Below are 12,350 nucleotides of genomic sequence, written 5' to 3'. Positions count from 1 at the left end.
CTCCTTCCCATTGAAAACAATGGGAAACCGCGGCAATACCGCCCGAAATGCGCCTCTATAGAGGCGCATTGCGGGCGGTATTAACTCTTTATCGGCCGCTAGTGGGGGTTAATACCGCACCGCTAGCGGCTGATACCCGCGGCAATTCCGGCGGTATAGCGCCGCTATTTTTAGCGGCGTTATACCGCCACCGCAGCTCCCGCCCCAGTCTGAAAGGGGCCTAAGTCCTAAACAGCGCTCAGGATTTGTTGGGGCCACAAAAGAGATATATATACAGTATATCCAAATAAAACGCCAAAGCTCATCTCTTCACCACACACAGCCACAAAGGCAAGAGAATTCTTGTTGGGCAGTGAATTAGTGCACGCACGAACACACTTGGATCAAATTTTAATGGTTCAAAGAATGTCAGGCCAAATAGTCGGCCCTCACTCATGTTCACTTCATCAAATGTGGCCCTCTTTGAAAAAAGTTTGGACACCCCTGCAGTAGATCTATTGGGGCAAGCAGGAGGAACCACAATGAAAGCGGAGTGTCATATGTCATATGTTTGTAGGCCGTTCTGATAATGGCAGTCATCACTGGACCCTGACTGAATATTTTTGGGAGGGAAGTCAATTGGCAGGGTTGAATTCTCACAGCTGATCCGTTTTTCCCAAAATAAGCTGCCGCAGGTGATATCTGAAGAATTCTTCTCTTCAATAGGGACACAAATGGACATTTGCCCAATTTGTAGAATGATCCTTTGTACAAAAGTTCATTTGGCAGCTGAATGATGTCTGCACAGCCAGCTGCCAGCCAGACTGTTTAAAGCAAAGTCCCAGAATTCATTTTCTATTTTGGGGTAGGCCTAGAGCCTCTGTGGGTTTCTTTTTTGGTTTATGCCCTATTCGAGGATCGATAAAAAATAAAATCGGCCCCAATCCAAACAATATACACATATTGTACATGTGTGCAGAGGCTTAATTCAGAAAATTAGATGTTGACATGTGGTCAGACTCGTTAGAACCTCCATATATTTTATCTGGTTTTGAGCACAGACTTTTTTTATTTTTTTATTGTATAGTAAAGTGCTGATCCATTTTTGGTACTGTAACTCCCCTTGTATAGTAAAGTGCTGGTCCATTCTTGCTACTCTAAATTCCCTTGTATGGTAAAGTGCTGCTATTCTTTGCAGTGTGATTTGCACCCATTCTTTTTGTTTGAAAAAAGTGCTGCTCTTGAATTGGAGAACACCAATCTGATCTGATTCTGCTAAATAGCACTGGGTTTTGTGAACCGTTTTTGGGGTATGAGTAAGCAATTTGCATAAATGCAGTGCGTTTTGTCATGTGGTGTGACAAACAAACAGGAATCGCTGGGAATCCTGCCCTGCATCAGTGTAAGCGTGGGTAATTGTAATGCCTTTTATATTAGCTCCAGTCTATTGGCCCCCAGATTCTCTGGGTTCAGATGCTGATCTTCCTTGCACAGAGCCCTTAACGTGATACTGAAGTCTGTGTATACTGACATGTATGAATGGTGTACTGAGCTGTATGTGTGCTGCACTGTGTATGCTGACATGTATGGAGGGTGTACTGAGCTGTATGTGTGCTGCACTGTGTATATGGACACGTATGGATGGTATTTTCACTGATACAACACTGCATTTTCTGATATGTAAACAAAATATGCATTCTGTATGCAGGCCAACTAATCAATAATGAAAATGGCTGCCAACTATTTTTTTTATCGATTATAATGAATTGCGTCGAATAGTTGTTTTAGCCCTACTGTACCTTTTTTGTTGATGCGTGTTGTGACTCAGTATTACATTCACAGTGAACAGAACTGGAAAAAAAAGGTCAAAATGTAACATTTCAATAACGTTTGAGGAAAGAAGGCTTCAGTATGATGCCCCATTTTCAGTCATCGGCACTCCTCCCGATACCGCGCACACCAGCGCTTATGTGGCTTATCTACAAATCTGTACATTTGATGTAATAATTTGATTAGGCAAGCATGTAAACGTGTGACAATCATATCCAAGTTGAATTTGAGTTTAATAATATCTCAAATAGTTTGAATGTTTCTAGTATTAGCGTACTTCCTCTGGTGTGAACGTAGGATATTTGAATTACGTGTAAAGGAATACATTGATCATATCAGCAGGATTTCTATAGAAACATATTAAACATACTGTGCTTGCAGGCAATGTGTAAACAGCTTTATTATGTTCCTCTCTGCACGTGTCTGAATCATTTCTCTTTCCCTACAGCTCTGTCATCCGCAAAGAGGAAATTTGCTGGTTCACTGAATGAATTCAAATTCCGGTGCATCGGCGATGCAGAAACTGATGATGAAATCTGCATTGGTAAGTGAAGCCTGCTGTGTATTGGGACTTACCTGTTACGTGGTCTCTGAAAGTGTTCCAACAGATTTTACATGAAGAGCTAGTTATTTCCTGCTTGACATTAATGCCAGTGTGTTCAGAATATCAAACTTTACCTAACTGACAGGTACACTACCCGACAGGCATTCCAGAGCAGGACAAGTACTGTCAGTGAGTAAAGCGGCAATGTGGAGCCCTTTTTTGGGGGCATCAGATTGGCTCAGGGGGTGGCTGTGTCAGTTTCATTCCGGGACACTGTATTGTCCTGGAATGAAGGTGCCCGGGACAGACCTGCAAAATGCGGGACTGTCCTGGGCAATCCGTGACACGTGGTCACCCTACTACCACGCGTAAATGTAAATAATCTAATCTGCCTGTTGATTCATGCATCTGCCCCTTAGTGTGCCCATTACTGTGTGTATCAATCAGGCTAGTGTTGGTAACTAATATGTCGCAAGCCTGGAGGCCACATGCATCCCTTTGCCACTTATTGTGGCAGCACTGTCACTTCATGCCAAGGCTCACTCTATTAGTACCTGGGTCATGCTGCATGTGCATGCACGGTAGTCTTATAGGCCACACATTACATGAATAGCAGTGCAGATAAATATTTAAAGACCCCTTTCTACTACGTTGTTACATTACTGCATACAAGTTAATGTGTGTTTCATTATGACAGACAGTTCTGGACCTGGATCCCAATGCAGGGCAGTGGAGATGGAACTAGTGGTGTGTGCGTTGTGGTGTGCTGCATTGCTTGTGACGTACCCTGTACCCTGACACACTGCATTCAAACAATATACCACAGCATTCACTCTAAACCTCCCTGCCTCCCAGCACCCCTGACATTCTGCACCCAGACATTATATCTTCGTACATCCACACCATCCCTGCCTCCCAGCACCCCTGACGTTCTGCACCCAGACATTATATCTTCGTACAACCCTGCCTCCCAGCACCCCTGACATTGCACCCAGACATTATATCTCCTTACATCCACACCATTGACTCTAACTCTCCTGCCACCAGCCCTGAAACTCTGACACTGAAGCTCAAAACCCAGCATTCCCTCTGCCACCCAGCAACTCTGCCACTGCTTGCTCTGGGGGATTTACTAAAACTGGTGCACACTGAATCTGATGCAGCTGTGTTTAGTATGCAATCAGCTTCTAGGTTATATTACAACCCCCCCCCCCCCTTATATCCTTGCTAACCTCACGTTACCGCTCACCACTTTCACCTTTACAGGGACATGCAAAGAGGAGGAGAGGCTGAGCCTGGAGTTTCTGGACTCTCTGCCCACTTCCTCCTCCCTTTGGTGGCACCCTTTCCTCCCTAGTGTGGCCTGTGGCTACAAGTGATATACCACTTTTTGCAGAAGTATTCCTCTTTAAAGGAACTCCTTTGGTGAAAAAGAACTTGGCATATTGCCATTCCTGACCTTTCCAAAATGGCACTTTCCTGTTTGTCATGACAGTCCAGTTGCTGAATACCTTGTCTCTGACCTTGAGAAAGTATACTGATGAGATCAAATTTAAGTGTCGCTCAGGTGGAGAGGTAAAGTCCAACTAGACCACTGTGAGTGCAGGCAGGGTCAGGGAGCTTGTCCTACCTCCAAGCTATAGCAATGTCAATGGAAAAGATTGTGAAGCAGACCCATGTGCATGAAGTGAGATGAATGGCAACCTCAGCCCGGACGCTTAGCCTGGTTGGAGTTTGGACTGAGGCTGCCATTCATCTCACATCATGCACATGGGTCTGCTTCATGATGTGTGGCTTAGAGATATTTTCCTTTGACATGTACTGATTGGATGTTTTGACTTTAATGGGTACATGCTTGTTTTAGGCATGTGATTCCTTATGCCAGTGGTGGCCACCCTTGGCACCCCAGATGTTTTGGAACTACATTTCCCATGATGCTCTTGCACTCTGCAGTGTAGATGAGCATCATGGGAAATGTAGTTCCAAAACATCTGAAGTGCCAACGTTCGCCATCCCTGCTTTATGTAGTGAAGCCAGAGAAAGCCAACTAGCATTGTCAGAAATAAGTTTGCAAGGGCAGATGGCATATTTCTTTCTATACAAGTTTAGTTTTAATTATGGTGTTAAGGACGATATTGTTGGTGTTTATTATTCTGATGTTTCTTTGCTGCAGGGGACCATGCAACTTGACAGCATTCCCTTTTCGATATTGCTTTTGTAGATGAGATCTAGCAAATAACAACACTTGTCAGCTATACGTGATCTGGTTTAATTTGTCATTCTCTGCACAACCATGAGGGAAATAAATGAAGTTCTAGTCTATTTAAAGTGTCCCCATGCCTAATTGTTCACAAAAACAGCATTTTAGCTTCTGACCTTCCTTCTCAGTATACCATAGCTGGGTAGGTCTGGGAAGCCAGAAAAAGCCATGCACTGGGAACCTTCTCATTGCAGTTTATGTAGCAGTTAAAAACGTAAGTTTTAAATGGAAAATATGAAATAAATGACAATAAGATTTTTGTAATATTGGGAGTCCACCTCATTTTCTCTTCAGAAGTACACATGGAAACAATCCCAGTAGCAAGTCTGCTGACATTCATACAGGAAGCTATCTGTACTGCTGCTGTATGCTGACATCCCTTGCGGCGGCACTGTATTGTTCTAATTTCCTTCCATTGCCTCTCCAGCCAGGTCTCTGCAGGAATTCGCTGCTGTACTGGGCAATCTTGAAGATGAACGGATGCGGATGGTAAGTGGTCCCACTGACACAGGATGTTGACAAATGGCCAAACATAATGCAGCCTAGCAGGTGTGTCATGTCTCAGAACTTGCACTATGGCCAGTAAATCATTTCAATTCTAGGGCCATCAGGTTTGTCATATTGTTAGACTCCAGTATCATGGGTCATTACAATGGGTGTTTTTTGTGTCTTATTAATATTATTTTTACACAGCGCTTTACTTGTACAGTAAAACCTTGGTTTGAGAGTAACTTGGTTAGAGAGCGTTTTGTAAGACAAGCAAAATGTTTTAATAAATTGTGACTTGATATACAAGTGATGTCTTGATATACGAGTAAAAAATAGAGAGGCGCTAATGCCTCGTACTTTTTTTCTCGTGTGTAGCCTCCATCGGACTTTTTTTTTTTTTTTTAGGAAGTCCGATGGACCTTAGCTAGAGAATCTATTCTCTTTCTTTCCGATGGACTCACGGCGGACTTTTGCACGGTCAAAAGTGCGACCGTGTGTACAAGGCATAAGAGTAGCAATACAGTTACATTTAATGAAGGTATAACATTTAGAATCTCACATGGTTAATGATTAAAACAGGCACATCTAAGTATGCAGGAATCTGAGGTAAAGCTGTCCACTTAGACCAGGGGTCTTCAAACTACGGCCCTCCAGGTGTTCAGGAACTACAATTCCCATCATGCCTAGTCATGTCTGTGAATGTCAGTTTTGCAATGCCTCATGGGATTTGTAGTTCCGCAACAGCTGGAGGGCCATAGTTTGAGGATCCCTGACTTAGACCATCGTCCTCACTGCCATTGACGGCGTCCCTTCCACGCTGTGCTCCATAAGCGGTTCAAACCTCACTTTCAGATCACTACTGCAGGGTAGTCTTCCCGGTCCCGATTGCAGACTGACAGTGGTGAGAACCAGCGGTGAGGCGCACGGTCTATGTGGACAGCTTTACCCCGGATGCCTGCATACTTGGATGTGCCTCTTTTAATCATCAACCATGTGAGTTGCTAAATGTTGTATCTTCATTAAATGTAACCATATTGCTACACTTAGAGGGGCCTTTCTTCTATTTTATACTCTGTAGCTTCTGCTGCATTTTGTTTCTAATCCCCTTGTGGAGGCTTCCATTTATGGATGGATATTTTATGGTTACACAACTTTTCACACTGCTATAATCTTTTTATATGGACTATAGACTGAAGGACTTATGAATAAATGGTTGTGGAACGAATCCTTTGAGTTTCCATTATTTCTTATAGGGAAATTTGCTTTGATATACAAGTGCTTTGGATTACAAGCATGCTTCCGGAAAGAATTATGCTTGCAATAAAAGGTTTTACTGTACATTGTACATACACACCAGTCCCTGCTCTCAAGGAACTTACAATCTAATGTCCCTAACTCTCTGTCATACATACACATATTGGGGCCAATTTAAGAAGAGTGAGTGAGAAACTTATATAGCGCAACACATGCAAACTGAATCGCCTCTGGGGGAGGAAACCCATGCAGGCAGAGGGAGAATATGCAACTCCAGGCAGGTAGTGCCATGGTTGGGATTTGAACCAACAACCCTTTTGCTGCTGGGCGAAAGTGCTAACCAAAACACCACTGTGCCACCCTGTACTGTACATTAAAATAATAAAATCCAAGCAGGTCAAAAGAAAGGCCAGTGCAAGTAAGGTTTTATTAAATTAATTTGTATGATAAATATGAGCAGCCTACTATATATAGTATGCACATATATTAAAGCTGAAGTTTAGTCAGATGTTATATTTTTTCCTCTGTAGCTGCAGTCACATCATTTACCGGTACTCCTATTGCTGAATTTCTAGCACAGCAAGGGTTAATATCTTCGTCTTTGGGCTGACTTGCATTCAATGTGGTCCAAATAAAAGAGAACCACACCCTTCTCCCCTCTCATCCATTGAGAAAAGCCTGCTGTTTCAAATGAATGTAACTCCGTTTCTGAATGGGGAGATAATTTTCTTATTCATTGGACTCTCCCCAATTCAGAGATTGGGTCATGTTTGGTGTAATCCAATGCACAAGCTTTCCTAAACAAATGGGAGGGTGGAATGGGGTGGGATACCATCGAACAATCTTGAATGCAGTTCATCCTGAAGAACTGAAGTTTTTACCCACTGCCTTGTGAGATGTTGAGCATCAAAAAGAGGACCGGGTACCCTGCAGAGACATGGGACATACATCACTGCAGGTAAGTTATAGGACTATAGTCATAACTACACTATATTGTCAAGAGTATTGGGATGTTTGCCTTTACATGAACTTTAATGGCATCCCAGTCTTAGTCCATGGGGTTCAATATTGAGTTAGCCTACCCTTTCCGCTATAACAGCTTCAACTCTTCTGGGAAGGCCACAAGGTTTAGGAGTGTGTTTATGGGAATGTTTGACCATTCTTCCAGAAGTAAATTTGTGAGGTCAGGCACTCTAATTCAGGTCAGGACTGTGTAGGCCAGTCAAGTTCCTCCACCCCAAATGGATCTTGTTTTATACACGGGTCCAAATCATTTGGTAGAGGGGGGATTATGGTGTGGGGTTGTTTTTTTAGGGGTTGGGCTTGGCCCCTTCGTTCCAGTGAAGCAAACCTTTAGGGTGGCAACATACCAAGACCATTTCATGCTCCCAACTTTGTGGGAACAGTTTGGGGATGGCCCCTTCCTGTTCCAACATGACTGTGCACCCGTTCAAATGCAATAATTATACAAAAATAAATGATAACTTTTATTAATAAATAATGAGCTACATAAATATTAAGCTTAAAGAAATAATACATAAATAAAATATCAATAATAACAAATTGCCTTAATGCCTTCCTCTGGATCAACTGTGGGTATAGGATTGTGTATATAGGATTGTGTGATTTTATACATTTTAAAATAATAGATATAGATAGAGAAATATATATATATATATATATATATATATATATATATATATATATATATATATATATATATATATATATATATATATATATATATATATATATATATATATATATATATATATATATATATATATATATATATATATATATATATATATATATATAAAAATCTTTTTGTGTATATAGGATTGTATTATTTTTATTTTGTTTTTCTTGTAACTATATATGTATATAATCCTAACCCCAACCAATAACCATAATACTAACCCCAGAAACCCCAATACCAACACCTGATCTTAAAGATGTTGTAAAGGTTTGTTTTTTATTTTCTAAATAGGTTTCTTTTAAGCTAGTGCATTGTTGGATCACTTACGTTTTCCCTTCTAAATGTTTTTTTTTCTTTGTCTGAATTTTTCACTTCCTCTTCCTCCTCAGTAAGCTTGCCCCCATCTTCCGAGCCGTTCTGACTGGGGGTTTGTCAGCGTGCTCGCCCCCTCCCTTGGGACTACATCCCTGCGGGGAGACGCTGTGTTCCAACAATGCACTAACTTAACCTATCTAGAAAATAAAATGAACCCTTACAACCCCTTTTTAATAATAACCCCTAAGCTAACAAAATAAATGATAATAAATAAAAATAACCCCTAACAACATTTTTTTTTTTTTAATAATTCATAAATAATGATAAAAAAAATCTGATGAAAGCGTTAAACATAGCAACAAATGATGAAACTAATTAATATTTTGCTCTATTGGCTAATAAAAAAAAAAAAATGCCAAAGCTCAAAAGAGCTTAAACGCTGTATAAAAAATGCTAAAAACATGATGCTCAGTTGTGAATGCAGCCCTTAAAGCTTCCAGGCAGGTGCTGTTTGGTTTTCTATACATTATATTAATTTTTGGGAAGTGGGAATTGAGATTATACTCAACATTTTTATTTTAATGCATTTTTATTGATTAGTAGTGGCAGGCTGTATCAAGGTAGGTCGTCGCATAATCCCATGATCTTTTTGTACTTTGCTTTATCAGATATGTTGTAGTAATGCCCTGCATTCCAGGAAACAATAGATAAGTATCTGTAATCGGGTCTGGGCTATAATTGACATCTTGACTGATCTCTCATTGGACTGATGGGATATCCTGTCAGTGGGGGAAGCTTTCCAGATGCCTATAATGATGTTTAACATACAAAATTAGAATGCAGTTGGAAGTAAAAAATGGGAAGAAGCCTTACTGGTATCTGATTTGGGATTCCGATTTTTCCATAAAAGGTTTGAAGTAACAGAAGAATAAAACGGTAGCTTTAGTTCTTTTAGCAAAGGGTCATATCAGAATTATTGTGCCAGGAAGTAAAAGATGATACTCTGCGTTTTAAAAAGTGACTGTATTTGTTAGCTTATTGGAGATGTATATATTTTTTTCTCTGTAGACCTGTTGATTTAGCCGAGTTCACTAGTGACCGCTATAGATGATGATGATTGATTCCTTTTATTTCTCCACCTGTAACTTGTAAGGCCTTGGAGGTTCAGATCAAGGCCCCAGAATTTTTCACAGAAGTAACCAGTACCATTCAGTATATGTATATTCACCATAATGCACTTGTCAGGTGGTATGGGCGCTCCTTGTGACGTCTTCCTCCCTGGCGACTGGCCAAGAATCCTGTCAGCTGGTCCCTTATATAGACCCTGACTTCCGCTGTTAGAAAGTTCTAATGGTCACCTGACTACTCTAACCAATCCTATTCAAGCCTTATCACTTCTACCCACTACTACAACACCTGACCTAATTTGCCCAAGTAGAGGGCAAATAACCTAAAACCACCCCAAAACTGACAGTGCCACGGCCCCATAAGGTGAAGGGGGGGGGGATAAGCCTTACCCCATTGTACAGCTGATGTAACACTTGTTATGATGTATTCAGTACTAATGTTTGCATTCATTTTTATAGATTGAAAATGCTGGAGAAGTTCTCATTACACCTCTTGAAAAATTCAGAAAGGAGCAGATTGGTGCAGCCAAGGTAACAGATACACATAGCTGGATGTGTACTAACTGCCTATTTACAGAAGTTTGTATGATGAGAAGAACGTATGACTATAAATATTGGACTGCACTGGACAGCCTGTCCCAGCACATAGACAAGGCAATCGGTTTATGTCTTGTTAGTTCAGTTTATACCACTGTGCTGCAGTAGTGCGTGCTGAAAAAATTAGAACATCCTGTACTTTTTTTTTTTACGACTACGCTGCAACACATAAAACTTCAATAAAGTTACAAAAAAAGAAAACGAAAACCGTGCAATCCCTCATTACAATGCATCCCACTGCTCTTTCACAGAGCACACAACTGACCGCATTAAGGCATGCTGTTGGTGTGAATGAGTGCCAAACTTGATCCTTTAGATTCCTCTGTTTTATTTCTCATGTTGGCTTTTAGTAGTCACCAGAGCATACCTCTCTGCTACCACCAAAGAAGAATATTTGCAGAATTTGTGTCCTTTCTCAAATGGTGTCTTGAATAGCAAATTATGATTTGTCGGCACTGTTACATCTGAGCGCTTGACTGTTAACTGAGAGGTTAAGTGTTAGGATATGTGATACTTGGAGATCATGGGGAAAAGTACATTTTAGGTAATTTTTATACTAGAAGCCATATTGTACTTCTCCATGCACTGGTGGATTAAGGCCATGGGTAGGACTGTTTGCAGTGTTTGGTATACCACAAGTCAGCCTTGAGATGGACCGAAGCCAAAGACAGAAGTGTGGTATTGAAGTTAGAAAATGGAAAAAATAAAGGAGTTGATTGAAAAAATAAATGGCTTGAAGAATTACTTAATTTATCCAATCCCATGAAAAGCAAACTCCTAGTCTAATCATTATTGTGTATTCAAAGTTAACGCTTGTACAGTTTAAGTGACGATTCTTAACTCCTTAAGTAAATCCGTGTTATTGACACCATTTCAAATTAATGTTTTATTTGAATCAAACAGAAAAATTGTAAGTCGGCCCCCAGTATAATGCCTCTTATTCTCAGCAGGCCCCAGTTTATTGCTAGTGTCCTAGGAGAATAGAAGTCTTCCTTCAGCTCAGTTAAGAAATGTCTAACCCATTATTTTTCTTCTCCCCCTTTTTTTTCTCTAGATTTTTTGTGAATGACCTTAGCTTTTTGGCAAAAATTTCTGCTTCTTGCTTCTCGGCAATGCTTTGGTGGACCCTGCAGGTTTCAAGAGCTTTTTTGACCCATAGTTGGGGTTGAGATTAGACAGACTCTAGAGTGTTCTTGTGTGGTCCCAAGTGTCACCTCAGAGTATCAGAGGGGATGTTTTTTCCTTCGCAATGCCTCTGGTGGCTCCTTTTTCACCAGTCTAGGGCCAATGTCTAATTTCCATTCTGCATATCATTATCAAGGTGCCTACCTTGCACCCTATTCCTCCTGTAACGTTGAATTTTTGCGATCAAACTCTACACTTCTTTATTGGTCTCAGCGATCACATCACACTCCTTGTGGGCTTTTGGGTTGTACTACTACTGTACATTCTCTGGTGTTTTTTGCTAAGTAAGACTGGTTTTCTGGCTGGGCCACACTTTTTAGTAATGGCGTTACTATTCCTCTTGATCCTCAGAGCTAGGGGTGTTAAGGCCTTGATGCTTTCCTTGTAGACAGACTGTTCTTCTTTTGTCTAAATCTTTTTTTTTTTTTTTTGTACTGGCTTTGCTCTTAGGACCCATACCTTCTGTGGGCTTGACCGCATCAGGTTGTGGATACGTTCCTCCTTGTTTGTGAATGTGTTTCACCTGTTTGTGGTGGGTTCTGAAGGATCAGCTTCTCGCATGCTCAGGTTCCGTGTTCCCTTCCATGTGGAGTCATTTCACTCTGGTTGTAGACTTTTCCATCCTTGTGTGAAGCATCAGGTTGGATTCTTCATCCTCTCCCTTTGGTCAGGTTACACTGACTAGTAGAGGTTCCTTCATTCATTCCGAACAGGCATAGTGAGCCTGTTATCCCTCATACACACGGCCAGACTTTCCGAGAAAAAAAATTCATACAGGCTTTTTTTTCTCGGAAAGTCCAGCCGTGTGTAGCCTCCATCTGACTTTTTTTCTCGGAAGTCCGACGGACCTTATATAGAGAACTTGTTCTCTTTTTGTCCATCGGACTTCCGACGGGGTCATGGCAGACTTTTGCACTGTCAAAAGTTCGACCATGTGTAAGAGGCATTAGTGGTTGAGTTGCCCACCCTCATTTGAGCAGTTTTTGGGCATCCTGACTGTATCTGAATTCTTGTGTCTCTCATTAGTTGAGGAAGAAAATTAGATTTTTCTGCCTACCATAAAATGTATTT

At 41.0% G+C, this 12,350-nt stretch overlaps 1 protein-coding gene across 4 annotated transcripts in view; it reads left to right on the top strand.

Annotated features, from left to right (window-relative positions):
• The window catches only part of ARHGAP26 (Rho GTPase activating protein 26), a 644,209-nt gene that overhangs the window by 138,352 nt on the left and 493,507 nt on the right, over positions 1 to 12,350 (top strand). For all 4 annotated transcript variants that reach the window (XM_040344603.1, XM_040344602.1, XM_040344605.1 and 1 more), the window contains exons 2-4: positions 2,258 to 2,353; positions 5,041 to 5,102; positions 9,957 to 10,028. In XM_040344603.1, the coding sequence (XP_040200537.1) occupies positions 2,258 to 2,353; positions 5,041 to 5,102; positions 9,957 to 10,028 (230 nt within the window). The remainder of the gene's footprint in view (positions 1 to 2,257; positions 2,354 to 5,040; positions 5,103 to 9,956; positions 10,029 to 12,350) is intronic.

The sequence above is a fragment of the Rana temporaria genome, chromosome 3 (assembly GCF_905171775.1).
Source record: "Rana temporaria chromosome 3, aRanTem1.1, whole genome shotgun sequence".
Classification (NCBI taxonomy): Eukaryota; Metazoa; Chordata; class Amphibia; order Anura; family Ranidae; genus Rana; species Rana temporaria.
Note: the sequence above shows the minus strand (reverse complement) of the source record. Positions and strands in the feature narration are given on the sequence as shown.